The sequence below is a fragment of the Clinocottus analis genome, unplaced genomic scaffold, assembly GCF_023055335.1.
Source record: "Clinocottus analis isolate CAN_PGR_092001 unplaced genomic scaffold, fCliAna1.0.p SCAF_29, whole genome shotgun sequence".
Taxonomy (NCBI): Eukaryota; Metazoa; Chordata; class Actinopteri; order Perciformes; family Cottidae; genus Clinocottus; species Clinocottus analis.
Window position 1 is genome coordinate 202,006 of NW_027176031.1, and position 21,999 is coordinate 224,004.

Genomic DNA, 21,999 nt, shown 5'->3' on the forward strand with positions numbered 1-21,999 from the left:
TGACAAATATGCAATAAAAATCACAGACAGAAAAGTGGTCGTGTAATCGACCTGTGAACAAATGTCTGAGTCCAAAGTCAGTGCCTCTTTCCTCCCCCAGATATAAATTGCTCCATCTGTTAGAGTTTGATGCTGACCGCAGGAGAATGAGCATCATCTTGCAGACTCCCTCAGGTAACTACACCTTTACTTGGTGTTTTTGCATTATTGACAACATATTGACTGCAGTAAGCAACAGTGAAACTTGATTATATGGCCAAACTTAAGACTTAAGAAAATACATTGAAATGGTTTTAGAGAGTGGAAATAAAGACATTTAGTTTTTTTATCAGTTTATTTTGTGTTCAAATGAACACTTTGTATTTGTAGTATTTTTGCAGAATGCATTTCTTTTTTTGCCATCTTGACTTTGAAGGTGGCAAAGTGCTATTCACCAAGGGCGCAGAGTCGTCCATCTTGCCTTTCACCACCAGCGGTGAGATAGAAAAGACGAGACTGCACGTTGACGAGTTTGCCCTGGTGAGATTTTGTTTGAATTTTACTTTAAAATGTGTATGTTGTCTCAATATGTTCTCCAGCAGGGTACACTATCTCTGCTCTATAACACATCCATTTAGTGGCTAATGGTCAGCATTAGGGCTGCAACTAACGATTATTTTAATAATGGATTAATCGGTTGATTATTTTTTCTATTAATTGGATAAAACAATAATAATTTTAAAAGCATTAATTTACAACCTTTTTATTACAAAAACAGAACTGGCAGTCCAAATTCACAGGTTTTGATTGAACGTCAGAACTTGTTCTCTACACATGCGCGCACACACACACAGACATGCACACTCACACACACCCTCACAGACATGCACACTCACACACACCCTCACAGACATGCACACTCACAGACACACGCACACTCAGACACACACTCAGAACTCAGAGAGCAAGAGATGATATTCCAGAAGTAAACACTCAATGTCTCAACGGATAACTTACGGACTGCACCTAACCTAAACAAAGGTTGTTAATTAACGTTAGATATGGAACTACAAATCCCAGCAACACTTCCTCGGCATGAAGCCACGTTATATCGGACTGTTGAACGCAGGTCTGTGTTCTGCATCTCATCTAACAACGGTTAGCCTAGCTGTTAAGTTATTGTACACGCAACGCAACTATGCAGTGACATACGAGAGATACAACGGGCTGCACCTACCTTATGTCCGCTGCGCTCAGCTCCAACCTGCTGTTTTGTTCAATACTCAAACATCTCCGCAATTTATTGAGCGGCGTAAGAATCGCGCGACACAACGAATCGATAATGAAATTCGTTGCCAACTTTTTTAATAATCGATTTTTATCGATTTGGTCGATTCGTTGTTGCAGCCCTAGTCAGCATTACATTTAATTTAGTTGACGCTTTTATCCAAAGCAATTTACAATTAGTGCATTCTACCGTGAGTACAAACTAAAAACAACAAGAATCAGGAAAGTACAATTTCTTCAAAAAAGGCAAACTACAAAGTGCGAACAGTAAGTGTCATTTAAGTGCTACTAAAGTGCTACTACTGCGCTACCTTCCTTATTCAAGGTGTAGTCAAAACGTCACATTTGTTTCAGAAAAGTTCCTCTGAATGTGCAGACAATTTGAAGTTGTGAGTTTCTGATGTTTGCGGCTCTTTATATACAATACATGTATTCCTTCAGATGAATATATATTTTATTTTAATTTTTCAACTACCTGTGACAGTCTGAGACAAATGTTTCATAATGGAACCTTTTAATATCTCACTCTGAAATGCCTATTGGTCCGTTAGTTCAGAATTGCGTGGCTCTGTGTGCGTAGGCCTGGCATTTCCCCGCGTTGAAGTGATTACTTTTGGCTCTGTAGCTCTGTGTTCCCATTCGACTGTAAATTCTTCACCACAACATGCATACACACACACACACACGCACGCACACTGCCCCCAGATCATATCATTGAACGTCAGTACCCAGGAGTTGGTGCTTTATACTGGGTTGATTTGTGGTCGTCTACCCCTCAGGGTGGTTCTGTGATTTAAAGCCAAGCTTTGATGGAACAAAATGTTCTGCTCTTTCTGCTTCCATTCACCTCTTTTCTTTCTCTTTTTCTTCTCCTTATCCTCTTGACTTCATGGCGTTCACCTCTCATCTCTAAAACAAGCTTGTTCTTTCAATTTGACATTGATCATGTTTTATCATAGCATCCTTTTCTTCCTTTTGTATGTTCTGTTTTTCTTTTTATATTTCTTATATTCTGACATGTGTCTCCCGTTTCTCCCCCTCATCCACCCTCCTCCTCCCACTGTAGAAAGGTCTGCGGACCTTGGTTGTTGCGTGTCGCCACTTTAGTCCACAGGAATACATTGACGTGGACAAGCATCTGAATGCTGCCCGTACCGCGCTGCAGCAGAGGGAGGAGAAACTGCAAGAGGCCTTCACCTACATTGAGAGAGACCTGCAGCTGCTGGGAGCAACCGGGGTCGAGGACAAGTACGGACATTTGCAAATACCTTTTGAAAATATTGGCACTGTCCCAAACTAGTTGTCATCCCCTTATGTGTATGGCGTGTTTCACGTCAAGTAGAACTCTGTACATGTTCAGGATGTGTTGAGGTTCACCCATAACATAGTTGTGTATGTACGGTGTATATTTACTGATGCATACAGGGGTATTTGCTGGATTTTAAATTAGTAGTTGCTGGTTTTTGAACTTTTTGCCGTATTAAATTAAAGCCACTGAATGGTATAGGTGATTTGATATCATCTGAAAATCACTCCAGTGCTTCACCTATGATATACATGATATACACACATGTGTGTGTGTGTGTGTGTGTGTATGTATATATATATATATATATATATATAAATATATATATATATATATATATATATATATATATATATATATATATATATATATATATATATATATATATATATATATACATGAATATATATATTCATGTATATATATATATATATATATATATATACATGATCAATATATATATATATATATAAATATATATATATATATATATATATATATATATATATATATATATATATATATATATATATATATATATATATATATATATATATATATACACACACACACACACACACATATACACACACACACATATGTATGTGTGTGTGTGTGTGTATATATCATGTTATGTTATGTTTCGCCGCTGGCAGTGAATAAATAACATATAGTTATTGTTTAGATAAAGCACATGTTTTATGTATTCATTAGTCATGTACTGTAGCAATGTTGTAGTGCCTCCAGTGCATTTAAAGCCATGTTAACTGTATGGGTAGCAATGTAGGTTGGTTCGTTCTCTACTTTGGTCCAGACTGAAATATTCAAACTAGTGGATAGATAGGCATGATTTTGGTAAACGTTCATGGTCCAAACAGGATGGGCCTTCTGACTTTAATCACAGCTCTGATCTCCAGACTTTCCGCTAACGACACTAGCAGCTCTTTTTTTTGTGTAAAATAAGTAGTCAAGATCCCCAGAAGGTAAATCTTAATTAATAAATTCTGTGATCTCCTGACTTTTCATTATGTTGACATAGTGACGTTAGCGTTTAGCTTAAAGCAACTTTTTGCCTCGGTGAAGCCTCACATTTAATGGCTGCAGACTTAGTCTTGTGAAACATTCTGTTACTAGAAAATGGCAATAGACCATACACTTGATAAAGATGAGGAACGCTTGGTGATACAGAAGTAAAGAATAGATCATCAAACTAAAGATTATTATGTCACAGGAAATAAACCTACATGAATTAAATCTAGTTTGACATGAGAGAAAAGCTGTGGCATTAAAAAAGGAATAAGAAAACGCATGAGCGGAAACAAAAAGATAAACACAGTGGACGTAAGGATCTTCAACAAACAATGTAGAGTCAGCGGGGAGAAAGATGTCACCCCGCTGGGCCACTTCTCTGGATATTAATGTTGATGCGTGTTTGCATCAGCTCACCATCTGCTGCTTCCATAAGCCTCTCTCTCTCTTCTCCCTCTCCATGTATCTCTCTTCTCTCTCTCCATGTATCTCTCTGCTCTCTCTCATGTATCTCTCTCTCCATGTATATCTCTTCTCTCTCTCCTGTGTCTCTCTGCTCTCTCTCTCTCCATGTATCTCTCTCTGATCTCTCTCTCTTTCTCCATGTATCTCTCTGCTCTCTCTCCATGTTTCTCTCTCTCCTCTTTCTCTTCTTTCTCTTGTTCAGTTTCTAGATCTGGAATGAATTCCTCCTCCAGCACACATGGAAACAATCAAAGGATCTCCTGTATCATGGAAGACGGGACTAAAATGTCCCTCTGTTTTGAATCGAAAAATATTTGTGTAATGCTGACGTGCGTGGTCGTATTATATTAAATTATAATTTTTTTCTTGGTCTTTTCACAATATTAACTAAATAATCAGTGCTGCCCAATGTCAGTCAGCTTTTACCCTCTGTGGCAACCCGGGGGACGTGAAGGCAAGATTCACAATAAAACAGGCAACCCTGTGTCAGTTGTTATCAAACTAGAAGTGTCCCTTAATAAAGAGGTTGGGGTCAAAGTTGACTAAAGATTTTTCTCCTTTGGGGCCTTTCGTCTTCTCCCAAGGCAAGGCAGTTCCCCTGTCCTGTGTATTGTTCGGTGTGTACACATGCCTGCTCTGATAATCTGGCTGTGCCATGTGCCATGTGTAACCGGATGGAGCACTTGCTCTTTCTATGAGGACATGGTTTATATTCTCTCCCTCCCTTGTGTCGGTCAGACTTCAAGACAAAGTCCAGGAGACCATCGAGGCTCTACGGCTGGCAGGGATCAAAGTATGGGTGCTCACAGGAGACAAACATGAGACGGCGGTCAGCGTCAGCCTGTCCTGCGGCCACTTCCACCGCACCATGAACATCCTGGAGCTTCTGCAGCAAAGTTCTGATAATGAGTGTGCTGAGCAGCTCCGCAGACTGGACAGGAGGTGAATGTTTCTGATTCTTCTGTTATCTTTAAATATCTGTTATATCTTTAAATGTATCTTGAATCTTTGTTTTCTAATTACAATGGAGCTCTTTAACTATCAGATGGAGAGTTAAGTTTGAATTGGCTACCGTGGCTTGGGTTGATGTCTTGTTGTTAATGTCTGCATCGTTGTAAAACTGTCTGGACCTCAACTTGTTCTCATGTTTTTATGATTTACAACAACTAACAGTACAATCTAATATGGCATTGGATTGGAGTAGTTGCTAGTGGTTCTTCTTGTTCCTGTCCCTATACACCAGGGGTGTCAAGCTCATTTTAATGAAGGTGCCACATTATGCCCACTATGATCTCACGTGGGCCGGACCAGTAAAATCACAGCATAATAACGCATAGATAAGGACAAGTCAACATAATCTATGTTTAAATCATTGGTGAAGGTTTTTGAATGATAAACCCCATCATAAGGTCTTTTAACAATAAACTAGAAACATAAAGACCAAAATGTAATTGTCTGTAGTGGTGTCTGTCACCTCAAGGAACTCCTCGGTGACCGCCAAAATCTATCAACCTCACGAATGAATATGGCCAGTTGGTCCGTGTATTTTGCGGTCAACCGATTTTTGTTTTGAAATGAGAAAACCAAAATCAGGAAACAGCTCGTTTCCCGATTTCCGTTTAGAAATAGGAAAACAAAAAACGGAAAATGACCCATTTTCCGTTGTTTTTTTTTTGATAATAGACAATGGAAAACAAAAAACGACCCGTTATCTGATTTTCTTTGATGTGCTTTAACATGCACATCGAGAATTGAAATACTGCATGAAAATCTTCTTTCTCAATTTCTCGTAGGTTTTTGTGTTGTGACCTGGAAGTTGCTCACACGAGCTTGACAGCCACATTCATGTCAGCAGAGGGCTGATATATAATCAACGCATTTGTAATACGTCAAACACCGACGTAATCAGGGAGAAAATATGTTTCTAGTCAACGTAATTGAAGATGCGTATTAGTTCTGGGAAATGTAGTTTGTTGGAGACAGGGTTGCAGCACCACCTCCGCACTTTCCTCTCTGAAAAACCCGTGTCGTCCCAAACTTGATACATAACGCAGTGGTGATATCACCACAAGACATGCCATTCATTCATGTTCTGAAATAAAACCTGCATATTCGTGTATTCGTGCGATGCCATTCTGTTGAGGTGCGTCTCATGAATGTCTGACTCAAAATTAAATACACCGCCAACGACTGATAGCTTTCGGGTCGCAACACAAAAACCTACGCAGCGCGCCCTCTGCTGACATGAATGTGACTGTCAAGCTCGTGGGAGCAACTTCCGGGTCACAACAGAAGATTTCCACGCAGTATTTAAATTTTCGATTATCATGTTTAAGTACATCAAAGAAAATCAGATAACGAGTCATTTTTCGTTTTCCATTATCAAAACAAAAAACGGAAAATGGGTCATTTTAACAGTTATCCGGCGGGCCGGACTGAACCGTATGTTTGACACCCTTTCTATACACCACCTCTCATGTTCTGTACTTCTTTTTTATCTCTCCTCCATTTATTTTCCAGAATAAAGGAGGACCATGTCATTCAGCACGGGTTAGTCGTGGATGGAGCCAGTCTGTCTTTAGCCTTGAGGGAACACGAGAAGCTCTTTATGGAAGTGTGTAAAAACTGTTCAGCTGTGCTGTGCTGCCGCATGGCCCCGCTGCAGAAAGCTAAGGTACCAGTCCTCTGACACACACACACACACACACACACACACACACACACACACACACACACACGCATACACACACACGGTCATTTTCACTTTGACTTTGTTCTGTCCAGGTGGTGCGTCTTTTCAAAACCTCCCCAGAGAAACCCATCACTCTAGCTATTGGAGATGGAGCAAATGATGTCAGTATGATACAGGAAGCTCATGTGGGCATAGGTAAGCACTCACCACACACACACAATATGGTATCTCAGTCTTGAATTCTGCAGTGAGTCCTCCAATATGTGTGTGTCTTTAGGTATCATGGGGAAGGAGGGTCGTCAGGCCGTGAGAAACAGTGACTATGCAATTGCCAGGTTTAAGTTCCTGGCCAAACTTTTGTTGGTCCACGGTCATTTCTACTACATTCGAATAGCTACGCTTGTACAGTACTTTTTCTACAAGGTAAGTAACTTCACTTCATCTGCACATGCTTTTTGGAAAATATATGATAATCCATTGTTTTTAACAATGCCTGCAGAATATTGTATTGTATTATAATGATTGACTATATAAAACACACAAACAAATAAATAAGAATAAGTCTAATAATTGCAACAAGGCTGAGTCTCCTTCCACTGCAATGTTTTTAATCTTTCATTCCTTTACTCTGTCTTTTCCAGAATGTGTGTTTTATCACGCCACAGTTTTTATACCAGTTCTTCTGTCTGTTTTCACAACAAGTAAGAGTTTTATCTCTCTTCTCGCTCATATGTCACTCTTGCGTTGTTTGTGGTTATAATGTTGACTACATAGAAAGCTTTCTTAACTCATCCATCTCTTTTCAAAACTTGTCTTTGAGTGAGGCAGCTTGATACAGTTTTGATTTATATTTTTACTTTTATATTTTTAAGTTTCAAAATGCTCAACAGACCAACATTTCATTGAGATTGATTGTACTCACTTTTAAGCCATTCAAAGTTGTTTTAACATTGAAACCGTAGAGCTTAAATTTTACATTTAAAGTTTTGAAATGTGTATACATCATAGCTTTAGGTGTAATGGTTTATCAAACTATCATTGGCATTATGTCTGTTGCTAAATCTTTAGTCTGCTATTGAGGTTGCTACTTTAGTCAAGACAAAAATGATATCAACCTTTTTTTCCCTTTGTCTGACGCTTTTTAAGCACTCTGCCTGTTTTGTTTGAGTTGGTTTTGATGACTTGCTCCCATCAGTTTCCGCTAATAGGTTGGTGTGAAGTTAAATGTGGTCTCTGTCCATCCTAGACTCTGTATGACAGTGTTTATCTGACACTGTACAACATCTGCTTCACCTCGCTGCCCATCCTGGTGTACAGTCTGTTTGAACAGCTGGTTCATCCACACGTACTGCAGAATAAACCCGGCCTGTACAGGTACGTTTACGTGTAATCCATTGGTGCGCACCTCAGATAAGCAATAACTGCTTTTTAAAATATATTTTTTAAATCTCCATGTCCACCATGAATTCATAAAAAATGCAGTTACTTGTTTTATACTTTGTACGTCGTCAACATGCATTATTTTTGCTGTTGTTTAAGATGTTTATGTAGTATATAGTAAGATCAAGCAAAGTCATAGTGAAGCATGGCAGTGCACTTTAGTATATTCATATATATATATATATATATATATATATATATATATATATATATATATATATATATATATATATATAGACACACACACACACACACACACACACACACACACACGGATTCACCAAAAAAAAACCTGTTTGTATCCTATAGAGACATCAGCAAGAATTCTCAGCTGTCTTTCCGGACGTTCCTGTATTGGACTTTGTTGGGCTTCCTTCACGCCTTCATCTTCTTCTTCGGATCCTACATCCTGATGGGAGAGGACACCACGCTTATGGGCAACGGACAGGTGTGTGTGTGTGTGTGTGTGATGTCCTGTGTGCGTGTGATGTCCTCTGTGTTTATAGTAGAATCTTTAGAAAAGTTTGTTGATTTAGGAAATGAATGATAGGTTTAAAAGGTGTGTGTTGGGAGTTACTGATGGGGCTGGTTACCGGCTGGACGTTCTTCACTCACTCCTTCATTCAATCTTGCTCTTTTCTTACATGTGTTTTCCTCATGCCTTTATTTCTTTAACAGCCTTGTGTACAGTCTGTTTGTCTCTGTTACTGTCATCCACTTGTTGATGAGTAAGTTCTAGTAATCTTATCATATCCTCTGTTTCTCTCCTCACAAAATCTGTTTCTTTCTGTTTTCTGTTCTGCTACATATCTTTGCCTTCTGTCTCTGTTTGAAGTTTGATATTTCTGAAAGCCCTCACTCCTTTTGCTCTCTCTCTCTCTCGCTTGTCTTTTTCTTCTATCTTTGGTTGATTTCTCTTTTTTCCTTCTGCCTTCACGCTGTGCATGTCTTCAGATCTTGCGAGCTAACAGGCAGCTGGTAAGAGTCTGCTCTACAGTTCAATGTGTCTTCTTGGGGGGTTAATGAGAGGATTTTCAGGATAATTGCTGAAACATGTTTTTGGCTTCCTGATTATAGCAGTGGTTCTCAACCTTTTTTGTACCCCATGTGAAATATTTTAGTCCCCCTAAGTACACCCCAACTAGTGCAAAGCATTTTTGGTTGAAAAAAAAGATGTACCGTTAATACACATCGCAGTGCCATCATTGTCTGATTTAAATTAGAATATATAAAATTCAGTTCAGGAACTTACTTATATTTTATTGAATATTTATTAAATAACATTTAATAAATTATTTTTGAATGGGTGCTAAATTATAATATCTTCTGAAAGAATCTCACGTACCCCCCCTTCACTCACCCAATGTACCCCCATTTCAGAACCACTAATATAGAGAATGATTTTTTTTTTCTCTACACTATTTTTACATGGTGGCCAATGTTATTTTGAGAATATGAAAACTTTTCTGAAACATGCAGTGGCTCATTGAATCTGGAAGGTTCTTGCAAATTGCAGTAGCTGCAGAGCTGAACATGGTTACCTATTTTCAAACATATTACATCTGTAGGTGTTTGGGGCCTTTATAGTCGGGCCCCGAGGCCCAGGTCGACTACGTTGAATGATGAGCTTTTCTGTGAACCTGTGAGTGTATTTCACTGGTGTTTCTGACCGTCAGTCGCCGCAACTCGGGTGTGTGATGTATTTATGTCATGGCAGGTGTAGTGCTCAGGACCTAAGAAAGCACAGTGTCAGCAAGCACCACGTGCCAAATACTTGTTTATAACAGATACTGCTTTAGTGTTAGATTTACAAGGTCTCACAAAAGTGTTATCAGTGCCGTCACTAATGGGTTGAAATGTAGTGATGTTATTAAAGAGGATCATGTAAGAAGATCATGAAGACATCTGCAGAGTTGTGTTGTGGTTGTTGTATTTAAACTGAGTGGTTGCGTGGATACATCTTAGTCACTATTACAGCCAATCCCCACTGAAAGTGTTGTTGCTGGTGTTCATCCGCACATCTCACAGTACAGATATGCTTCTATTTTACTAAGTGTAGCAATCCACACTAGTTTGCTGAGACCAATAGAGTTGTTTGATGAGCGTCTTGTCTTTTTTTTTGTAGTGTGGACTCCAGTTATTTTTTGAGTGTTAGGATTACAGCAGAGTCCTGAATTTGCTGGCAAGAAAGCAATGCCCCCCTCAGTTTTCCTTCTCCAAGTAGAGTGATAGCGTCGGAGGCCTCGGCCTCATTATACACATCGCAATACTCCTCAACTTGTTAACTGAGGCTGACGCCTTGTAGGTATTTTCTCTCAATCCCACAACTGACGCACCGGCGTGGTCATATCGCTCCATCCATCCTGACTCCCTATCCAGATTTATAGTGTGACTGAAACAATGTGTAATATCCCAGTAACATAATTATTAAATATCATGTAGAGCATTGTAGTTAAATGCCGACAAAGTTATAGAATTATATTTGCAACCTCTCACTAGCAGTATAATGCTGAGTCAAAGAGGAGTAAGTAATGTGTATTTATGAGTAAATAATGTGTATTTATGTTTATGAGTTCAAGAAGATATGCAAGGTATCAAAGTTGCATATAAACAGGAGGACCGTACAATGATCTTAAGCATACTGTTATGTTGCTGGTAGCTGGGCCCATGCATGTAAATATAGCCACTATTTCTACTTTTGTTTGTCATAGGTCAATACTGTTGACTGTTTTATTAATAGATTAATGTTTGTTTTATAGATGTTTGGGAACTGGACATTTGGAACGCTGGTCTTTACTGTCATGGTCATCACAGTCACATTAAAGGTAAATTACACACAATCTTTTGTTCTCACAACATTTTTCTGAATCGTTTTCAGCTCACAGTTTTAGACAAAAAATCTATTTGTCTTTGTATTTCTAATGACTTTTAGACTTAAACGTTATTTTCTTTCAAACATAATTTTGCTATTGTAACATACTTTTTGTTATATTCAGCTGTAAATGTGCTATTTTTCTTAAATGGTGACAGGGTAATTATATTTGTGTCGTGACTGTTTGGTTTAAACCATTTCAGAAGAGTGATTGTAGGCTCTCTCTGCTATGGACAAAACTGCCGAAATCCAAATCAGCCAAGGAAAGGTCTATGGCTGGTCAACCATATTGTTCCATTGTGGTTTCCATATATATAATGTCAGCGATATATTTTTGTTAGCTGAGCGCTTTAAAGCATGTTTGGTTCCACAGGGTCACACTTAAACTGCCAAAGTCCGAAATATGAAATGCAGCGTATTGTGAAGTACACCTATGATGTCAGTTTCCATTAAGAGAAAATAATTTGTCACAGGCCGGGTTCAAGGTCTTTTTCAAAGTACAGGGGCACTGCTGTGTTTTATTGATGCCCTAACTGTCCCATCTCAGTGTTTTACACCCAGCTTTCTTTTCCTCTCCCTTGTGTGTGTGTGTGTGTGTGTGTGTGTGTGTGTGTGTGTGTGTGTGTGTGTGTGTGTGTGTGTGTGTGTGTGTGTGTGTGTGTGTGATAACAGCTTGCTTTAGAGACTCATTTCTGGACGTGGATGAACCATTTTGTGACGTGGGGTTCAATTGCCTTCTACTTCATCTTCTCTCTCTTCTATGGAGGCATCATCTGGTAAGAGGTTCTGACAAGAAGATCAGGTTTTCTATTTTATCTTTCACACTGAAAGTAAATGCTTTGTCATGGTGTAACAAGGTCTCTCTGCACAATCTACCGTCGTAACACTTCTTAATTAACCCTGACAGTACATTAGGAGAATACATACGCAGAACAAATTACAGTGTCTAAAAGAGATGTCTTGTGAGAGACACAAATGGGAATTGTGAAGTGTTAAATCAACACATTTACTTTGTTCCATATCCTTTCTTGTTTGTAATAAACGACGACTACTGATAGTTAATGATGGAAAATGGAAGTAAGTGGATAGTAGAGTCCATAATGGGACGTTAGTCTGCCTTCTGAGTACCTCTGAGCTTATATTTCGTCTGCATGGGGTTCTACATTACTTAAAATACTCAGCAGAAAAAGAGCTAGACTCAATCTGCCAGGGAAGCCTGAATATGCAGTGAACAGGTGGAAGTGAGACGAGCCAGGCTGCTGGTTTACCGATGTGTACCATCGACGAAAGAGAAGCATAAAACAACAACTCTCCGCCTTCTCCTGCAGTTTGTAACCATCGTGTCCTTCCACTCCCTCCAGGCCGTTCCTCCACACCCAGGACATGTACTTTGTATTCGTACAGCTGCTGTCCAGCGGTTCGGCCTGGTTTGCCATCATCATCATCATTATAACTTGCCTCTTTCCTGATGTGGTGAAGAAGGTCTTCTATCGACATCTGCAGCCCACCAGCACACAGACGAGTCAGGTAACATGGGAGGAGGAGCACAAAGGGAAGACTCATAGGTTGTTGGTCTCAGGGAACCTTTGAAGAAATACAGCAATTCCTCTCACATGGATTTTACTTGGTTTCATATTGCTGCAGTGAAATCAAAAATTATTTATTTGAAGCAATAATACACTAGCTAGTTTATTACCACAATTTTAAGAAAATCGTGCAAAAAAAAAGAAAATCTATTGTTTTTTCTTTCGGTCTACAGGCTCATAGATAAAACTCATTGAAAGTAATGAAATGGCACAAGGAAGGCAACACATTCTAGTAGTTTTACTGTCAATTATGTCCAATGTTATCCCCCTGGTATACTTGTATACGAAAAAAAATGGACATCATATTTCCTGTAAGGTGCCATGAATCTGGAGGCAGGAAATTGAGTAAAATGTCGATAAAACTCAAAGTCTAGACTCAGATAAAATGTTACATTGTTTAAAAAAAAATGATGTGATCACAAGTTACCGACTTCTTCACAGGAGCAGCATGGTGCGACTTCTTTCTGATCAATACACACACACAGAAAAGACGCAGTGTGTATGGTCACATCTCAGCAGACCCACGCTGCTATCATATGGATTAGTCATCTTTATCTCGTAGTTTATTTCTTCCTCCTTTCAAAACTCATTTTGTTGAGCTGCCTTTTCTGTCTGTCTGTCTGTGTGTGTGTGTGTGTGTGTGTGTGTGTGTGTGTGTGTGTGTGTGTGTGTGTGTGTTTGTTTGTGTGTGTGTCTAAGAGAGAGAGTGAGATTCTGACAGTTGGTACAGTATCAAATGTGTGTATGCTAGCTTGAGTTTTAACCTCTTTGTGTGTGTTGTTCCTCCTGTCCTCTCTTTGTATTCTCCTGGTGTAGATGTATTCCAACCGTGTGGCGATAGGTGATGACTTCATCGCTCTGCAGCCTCTTTCCAGAGCCAAGAGCCAGCTGGGCAAAATTAGGTAGAGGAGATAAGAGTTTCAGACCTGGGCTTAAAGCGATCAATTCAAAGAAAACAAGTATCTCAGGAGTGCTTGATTCAAAAGCAATATCTCTACATTAGTAGTTTTTGTATATGTTTGTGAATCAATACCCAGCATAACTGCATTGCCCAGTTTCCCTGCGTAGACGCTTCTCTTTCTAAATATAATTTATTTAGAAGTTGGTGTTAAAATATGTATTTCAAATATCTTAAAAACCACCACACGAGTTATTTCTTTTTTTTTGCAATACACATACCTTAGTCAAAATAACTTTACATGATGTTCCTTGAACATTAATTGGTGTTCTCTTTTTACACATTTGAGGCTTACTATTAACTATGTATGGTCAAAAACATATTTACAGCATAACATAGACAGCATTTCAAAACACATATTGCTTTAGGAAACAAGTGCTCCTGTTTATGATTGATCAAATAATATGGAAATGTTCTTCCTCCCAGGTCTGGACTTGATTTAGTCCCACTGAGGCCTGTTTCTAACACTCGCTGTACACCAGTGTGTGCTGTTAATGTTGGAACAGTTGTACTTCTGTTGTATGCATGCCCAGGACAAGCCAGCAGCATTCTCTGGGATTGGGGTGGGGCACTAAACACATTTCAGAGCTTTGGGGGCTGAGGAGCAAAAGTATGTGATATTAAGCAGTTCATCCTCTGCATGTGTATGCATTTTAGTAAGAGGCCGACGTAGCGAACATGATCTGAGACGTCCACCACTCCCGCCTGTTAAAGCATGTGACTCATTACTGCCCCGCTGCATGAAGAAACGGATGAATGAGTGAATGAATGAATGACTAACTTGCCTTTATTTCATAATTCATTATATAGTGATAGCCATGTTGTCAATCAGGGACACTTTTGGGTCATGAGTCGTTCTGACTGTGAGATCCTGCATCTGCATCAGTCCCAAATCAGAGCTCCGGGTCCTGACCATCGGCTCGTGGTCTTGTCTCGCAACCTCAGTCTGGCATGCCGCATGGTGCAGCCCATCACAACAGCCCTTTTATCCGGAGCATGGTCCGTCCTCTTGACACCCTCAAACTGGGTTCTCCATTAGAGACGAGGTCAGCCCTCCTGCATGGTTTCAGTAGCCTTCACCAAAGCTGCATGACGGACTGGTCCGCACTGCCTTGCAAAGCATCACCATGTGTCCTGTTGGAAGCATGACAGACGCTTGGGTTGATATTAGGGCTGTGCGGTATGGCCCAATATTTATATCACGATATTTTGTAATATTCTGACAATTACATGGTATATCACGGTATTTTCTTCACCGTCATCCAACTCACAACTGTATAGTCAGCTAGCTGTGTTAAGCGCAGGTAACATCGTTAATACTTCACAGATTGATCTTGAAAGCGCAGCGGGATAGTTATGTGTCAGGGTTCTAACTCCAGTCATGGTTCAAACTTCAGTTGTGTATTTAACTTTAAAACAATTGATAACCCACAACTAACGCTTTTTACCAGGATTAAACACCACAACACGACACATTGTGATACAAACCGTTTGTAACACTAATAGTTGAACATTTATAAAATGACAAAGTCAAATTGCATGCTGGTTATAGCTCGCACACAAACAGGAAGAGTACATGTTATTAAGCACCACTTGGGTTCAGATCAGACAGGCCTTTTTTCACACTCACCTCCCACCAGGTTTCTACATTAGCATTCAAGTTCCCGAAGAAAGACTATAAAGTCCCAAATCAACACAACTTCTCGCAGAAAACATCTTAAAATTACATTTTGTGACTCAATAACAGTCGTATTCAATTTTGATTTTGCCTCCGCCATTGTTCCCTGTTTAATGGTGCCTGGCAAATTTGCATTTCCCAGCATGCAATTTCGCTGTGTAATTTTGCACCATGACTAAACTTAGAAACCCTGACATATAAGTAGCTTCGCTGCGCACCCAGTGTTGAACTAAGAAATGTTAAATATCTTGACTGTCACAGACTAGTAACTGCAGTTGTAGGCCTAACAACTTGATGTTGAATCCTTGCATCGGTATGGCAGCATGTGTAAAATTCATAGCTTACGGGATAATGGAACAGGTATACCTACACGACTTGAAGATCGTATGCTGTCATAGCACATATCCCTGTAAACAGACTTCAAGGGAAAGGCTAACCATAGTATGAGCTCCCAATGTGGAACCGACTGCTCGCTCTTGACTTGTGAGCATAAAAAATGTCTTTAAAGACTTCATTTTATTTGAGTTGTAAGACCAGGGAAAAGTGGGGTTAATATTATTATACCTGCATAATAATTATAGTTTGTAACTGCATGTATGTATAGTTTATGTATTAACTAAATCTTTTTAAAAACAGAAAGGTGTATATTCAACGATAATTTTTGGAGCTGTTGAACTGTACATCAAAAATGGTCAAATGAATGAAAACTTGACACTTTTTAAAAACAGTTTCAACAAAAAAACTTCTTTTACCTTAACTAATACAACTTTATTCCAAGTCACAAACAATATAGGTAATGCAGAGCCCATCCCACAAGCTCAATGAGCAGAACCAAACTGTAGATTGACTGATCTTACGTGGGAAGAACATTATGCTAAAGACCTCATTTCCTCAGTATGAGTGATTTGTTTGTTGAATTGCTAGAACCCTCTTACTGGGTTCAGACTTCAAAGCGTGAATTCATTTTTTTATGTGTCGGATAATGTATTCTGTTCTGTTGAAATAGTTTCAGTAGCTATCAGTCTTTTTTTCTTAATTAGATTAGAGGGAGGTAATCGTAAAGGAACCCAAAGGGATCTCTTGGGTTTTTCATTGTTTTCCTACTCTGTAGCTCCGATAGATTCAGCAGCAGGTTAATGGGTTTGGATACTAATAGATCTGAGCTTATTAGCACTAGAAGGATGCATTTCCCTTGAGATATTGTTCTTATGCCTGCAGCTTCTTTTTGTCTTCAGTTGTCTCCATTTTTATGAGAAATTAAAGCCCTCCTCCAGTGACCTCATCACCCCCCACTCCAATGTTCTGAAGGACGTAAGCAGTGATTTATTATTGTCTCACAGTGCCAATTAGGATGAGGTTAGACTCTGTAGCAGAGGAATACCACTTGGGCAGTCATGTTCCAGGCCGCAAGAAGCAGCGGATCTTATTTGACCTATAAGTCAAAACTTTGCTATCTTGGATTGCCGGTGAGGTCACTTGTGAAGGGCTTTAAAAAGAAGACCGGCATTGATTTGATCTCTATATACTGTATGTGCACGTGTATAAGAGCGCACTGTAGAGTGAGGATCAGGAATAATTAACTGTCCCCATACAGTGCAGCCTGGAGTGAATCGTTCACTGCTTGTTACTAGCTGACTAATGAATCTGCTGGTTGGTAATTAAGCAGCACTGAAAAACATATCCACAGCAACTACAGTCATTTAGTCTGGAATTAAGGCCCCAAAATATACATAAAATGTTATGAGATTAATTTAAAATCTGGTTCCATTTCAAGATGTATTCTTGTGTTCAGAAATGTTCTAAATTGGTTAATGAAAAGGTGAGACTGCATTTGAAACGAGACGTTCTCTCATCCCGTTACCTCCGTCAAGGTTTAGTATGAGACAGAACGAGGACTCCGGCTATGTTTGCAGTATGATTAGTCGGTTTACAGGCTTGTTTCACCGGTTATGTTGTTGTGTCGACGTCCAACCCACCAACAGTCTACCTGGCTGACTGATGCGTTGTTTGACGGGCCAGCGGGGCTCACTGTAAGCATCTTGTGTCCTTCAGATGGAAGAGGGTGAGGGTTCAGTCGGCCCAGAATATGACCCTGTTAAAGCCCAGCGGAGCCCAGGGGAGGACAATTGGCACCTGCTAGCTGCTTATCCTCCCCCTGCTGCCCCCGGCCCAGACCCCTGCTCCCCTAGGTAGTACCATACTTCACTCCCATATTCCCCTTCCTGCTGTGCCTGCCCCAGCATCATGGCTTCAGCTGAGCACCAACCAACCCTCTGCAGTCAACCATATTTTGTCCTTTTATATTTGGTTCAAACAACCTGCACTTTTTGGTCATTCACCCATGGCTGTATGTCACAGCTGCCCCTGTACTGCCCTTTCAGTTCATATTTATAAATACTACTCGTGTACTGTATGCCTCTGTGTTGGTCTTACTTCCTGTATGAATGGCCCCGTCCTCTCCCACACATACTCTTTCATGAATAATCTCATCCTCCCGGTCATGGATATGACTGACCCTGCCCTCCCTGAGCCAACCATGATTGTCCCCATTCTTTCCAATACCGGTCTCAATTCCTCCCTCACTGTTGTCGATCAGATCTCAGATCATAGTTTAGAGAGAGAGAATGCTGTTGGCATGCTGACTTCATTGTCTTTGCAGTATATTTGTTCAGTCATCTAATCCCTCCATAACAATAATCCATATCGCAGCCTGAATAATATACCATTGTCTCCTTGGAAGTATTTGATATCTCATATCACCCTTTGTGTTTGAAGTGTGACTCCAAGACCTCCAGTATTTTTGTTTTTGCTCTACATGCATATTGTACCATATATTAGCTATAAACACAAGATTATAAAATGTTCATATACACACAGTTGCCAAAACGGTATTGACAAAGATCCTCTGCTGCCTTAGTTGTGTAAACCAACGTAAGGTTGTGCTAAATGCAGGAACAGCACGCGTGAACTCAAACTGAACTCGATAACTCATCTAGTGAATCAGGCGGAGGAGGATGTCACCTATATAGCTGTCACTGAGGCCATTTTACTACAAAAACATTCTATTCAAGGTTTGTTTTCTTGGTAAAACGGATCATCTTATCATAAGGTTTGTCCTCTGGGCTTTATATTACTGCAGCTTCTCGAGAACAAAACGTAGAATTGCACCAAACAGTTCTTCAGAATCTTCTTTTCTTCTTCATCTTTCTCATAAGAGCAAGTTATACTCTAAGGTGAGCACCAATGAGAACTTAAATATCTCAATACGTCTGCCATTGCTTCTGATTTACAGAAATCCTGTAATGACTGATTGCTGCAGACTGATTAGGTTGGTAGAATGACGAGCTAAATCAATCATCTTAAAGTTAATGAAAAGCTCGCCGTAGTTACCACTTGCATGGTTATACCAGCACAGATTAACACGAGGGTAGGAGACATTACCATTGAGGACTTTGAATGTGGCTTGGCTGTAATTATTCTAAACCACAATAAAACAGTTATAGCAGCAAACACGCTTTGTGGGGACTATTGTGTTACAGTTACAAGAACACTTCTGTTTGCCTTTTTTTTACTATTCTGATGGAGGACAAGAAAAAACCCATTTATCATCCAGCGACACCTGACCTTGCAAGAATAAATCACATTGTCCTGTCTCTGTTTTGCTTCTGCCAGCCAAGTAGCAGAAGTTTGGTTTCATGCCAACAGAGTCTCCAATTTCTGCTGCAGAGAGATGCAACAACAGCAACGTCCCAATCCAAAGCACTGGGACTATCTCAGTTATGCAATAAGAATACATTATGCAACATCACAGAAGACGACATGAAATTATCAAATATGGAAGGACAGAAAATAGTTTCCTATTAAAGCACATATCTTAAATAACTGGAATTAACTTGGCTCTCCTTATGCTGAAAGAAACAGGTGACGTTCTAACTTTACATAGTCAGAAAGTGGCTTTATCTGAAGAAACATCTCCACAAACAGCACCTGTAATTGATAATGGCAAACAGTGAAAATGTTAGCTTACTGATCAAAACCAGGTTGATCTGACAAAGTTATTCTGAAGTTAATCGAGACTTAAATTGCCCCTTAATGCTGAGGTCTAAAAAGTTAGATTTTATCTTCAAAGCACACGGGACGCAAACTCCATGAGCGTCAGCTCGCTCTGACCCTGTTTGTCTCTCACTCTTCACTTCCCTCTTCTCCACCGAACACAGTCTCTCCGGTGCTGACTCAGGCGATCAAAGCCACCTGACCCTGCAGCTTTCTGGCAGCACCTTCATTCAGCTTTGTCTCCCAATGCAGCTCTTTCACTTGAAAGTCTGATATATTCAGTCCTTTTATTGAGACAGTAAGAGAATTTATTTGCAGTGAATGCCATTTCCAGACAATAATTTGTAGTTTTTTACTGGTTTTCACTTATCAGGATAGATGATAAGGCTGCCTTAGTTTCTGATCATGCATATTCATTCATATGATATTAAGGCTCTGGGGCTTAGTGTTTAAATTAAAACATTTGATAAACCTGGACTAGTTAAACAATATAATCCTGAGCACAGTCTTAGTTTCCAAACACAGTTATTGAAAGTTCATCTGCTCTACAACCACCTTAAATTACCAAATGTTGATTTTCTCTTTTTTTTTGTGTTTTTTCAAACATTTTGTTGTTTAAAGATTTTATAGATTATGTATTTATTTGCAACATTTCAGCCTTTGTGTAGCATGTTTTCAATGTTTTACTTGTACATCTTTTTTTTTTACTGTGATAGCATGCAATAAGTCATCCAGTATCCTCTCAGAAAAAGACAGTAAACCTGTTTATTGTTATTAATTTCTTCTATTTTCTCCTTTCTCCACTCACTTCTACATCTTCCCTTTTTCTTTTACTTCTGTTATTTTGTCTTACTCCCTCTATGCCACCAACCGTTCCTATCATCCGCTCTTTTTCTCCCTGCTCTTTGCTCTGCTTTAAACTGCTTTTCTCTCCCCTCCAGTCACTATCGGCCCCCCAGACGCAGACCCTCAGCTGTGTGGAGTCCCTGTGCTGCTACCAACATGGGCAGAGCGGCTGTTCCCGCCTGGCCGGCCTCCTGGAGCAAATGACCGGACGGTGCCAGGCCGGTGCCAACAATTGCCACGTGTCCAGCCGCAGCAACAGGTGGGGAAGGACAACGGCAAGAAACAATGATTATGAATCCCGATGAACCGGCACCGCCTCTCGGTGTAAAAAATGTGGACTGCAGGTCCTGACTGTTAAAGCCCACAACGTGGCTACGACTGTACTGTAGGTCTTTCTTGTTGACGTCTGTTGCAGGCTGAGCACACAGTAGTAGGGGGGAAAGGGTTTCAGACGATCAAAGGGACTGGTTTTATGAAGAAAAACAGCAACCGAGTCGGAGCTAGATGTTCAAGATGTGTGGATCAAGCCATTATGGATTTCCATCAAAGTCTGGAGTCTAAATATTTTGATTAAGCCGACTGAAGGATGTGCTTCATCTCATATCTACAGTAGTGTACTATCAGAGATATATCAGTGCACCGTGTAACCAAAATAATAGACACCAATAACTATATTGTAATGCCTATGCCTTCTAGATAGCATGCACTGCACTGGATGTTCGACAGGCTTCGCAAGGAGTCTTTGGATCGAGCGATACACAGGCGCCTAAAGGGTCTCAATATTACACTATCTTACCTGTCTTGTGTATTCACACCTTTCCTTCGGGCATGTCTGTCTATAAGCCTGTGTGTGTATGTTCTTATCGTCTATGCTATGATCTGTTGTTCTGTCCCCTGTCTGTCTCCTCTGTTTCTATTTGATACTCCCTAAAATGCATTTAATGTCCAAATTAGCCTAATTAGTCAGTTTTCAAGGAGAACTGCCTGATCTGTAACGCACTTTAACAGATGACACCGATGTCTATTTGTCGAGTTGACTCGTTAGCTTAAGATGAGGCCACATGATGGCCAGTTGGACAGTATACGATGAGATGACCAGAAGTAGGTGTGTACATCTCTCGTATGAACCTATGATTAAAGAGATGTGGAAGTGCTTCATACGTGATGACTTGGCTTTGAAGCTGCCTTTGGCGATTGTGCAATTTAGTGGCCCTGAATGGCAGAGAGGGGTAATATTAATTCCACATGATGTCAATTTACTGCACAAAGAGAGCTCTCAGTGAGTGCAGATAAAACTCTCTTCTTATCTGAAGCTTCTTTTTGTGATAAAGGATGATGAAACTACAACAACTTTTTGTTGCCATGTGCAGTTTTAAAGACGAGTGGGCTGAGGTCACACGGTTGCTGGGCTGCTAGATCTGCAGTTTCAGTAGCGTTGTGTCTTTTCGCCTGAATCCCAGTGACTCAGTGGGGTCATCGATTAATTGACCTGATCGGCTCTTTCTGCTGAGTGATCAATACGCTCAAACAGCTTGGGACTCTCAGTATTGATTCCATCAATAATGAAGATGTAGCATTCTTGCTCTTTTTATGTGTGAGACTTTAGCAGTGGCTAAAGTGGTGTGTTCATTCCAGACTGTGTTTTTGAAGGTAATGACATACGGCATGTAGGTCCAATACGGGACGCACCGTTCCTCTGTTCAGCCCCTCTGGACAGCACGCTGCAGAGAGCTGTGGCTTCCCAGGCGGTTGGGACCGGGGAGATGCAGCAGTCTTAGGAGCTATCGCATGATAGAGCTATCAAATGG

General features: G+C 40.1%; 1 protein-coding gene across 7 annotated transcripts in view; it reads left to right on the forward strand.

Moving 5' to 3' along the window:
* Positions 1-21,999, forward strand: part of atp11b (ATPase phospholipid transporting 11B) — a 51,081-nt gene that overhangs the window by 22,267 nt on the left and 6,815 nt on the right. The window contains exons 16-32 of one of the 7 annotated variants that reach the window (XM_068593165.1): positions 101-174; positions 416-519; positions 2,333-2,514; positions 4,805-5,008; positions 6,587-6,740; positions 6,851-6,953; positions 7,036-7,181; positions 7,400-7,459; positions 8,005-8,132; positions 8,508-8,646; positions 9,153-9,176; positions 10,958-11,023; positions 11,743-11,846; positions 12,432-12,597; positions 13,473-13,558; positions 17,345-17,481; positions 20,287-20,328. In XM_068593165.1, coding sequence (XP_068449266.1) covers positions 101-174; positions 416-519; positions 2,333-2,514; positions 4,805-5,008; positions 6,587-6,740; positions 6,851-6,953; positions 7,036-7,181; positions 7,400-7,459; positions 8,005-8,132; positions 8,508-8,646; positions 9,153-9,176; positions 10,958-11,023; positions 11,743-11,846; positions 12,432-12,597; positions 13,473-13,558; positions 17,345-17,432 — 1,828 coding nt within the window. In that variant the 3' untranslated portion in view covers positions 17,433-17,481; positions 20,287-20,328. Of the gene's footprint in view, positions 1-100; positions 175-415; positions 520-2,332; positions 2,515-4,804; positions 5,009-6,586; positions 6,741-6,850; positions 6,954-7,035; positions 7,182-7,399; positions 7,460-8,004; positions 8,133-8,507; positions 8,647-9,152; positions 9,177-10,957; positions 11,024-11,742; positions 11,847-12,431; positions 12,598-13,472; positions 14,037-17,344; positions 17,482-20,286; positions 20,476-21,999 lie in introns of those variants that run through there. The other 6 variants (XR_011078403.1, XR_011078402.1, XM_068593162.1 and 3 more) reach the window with 6 other exon arrangements.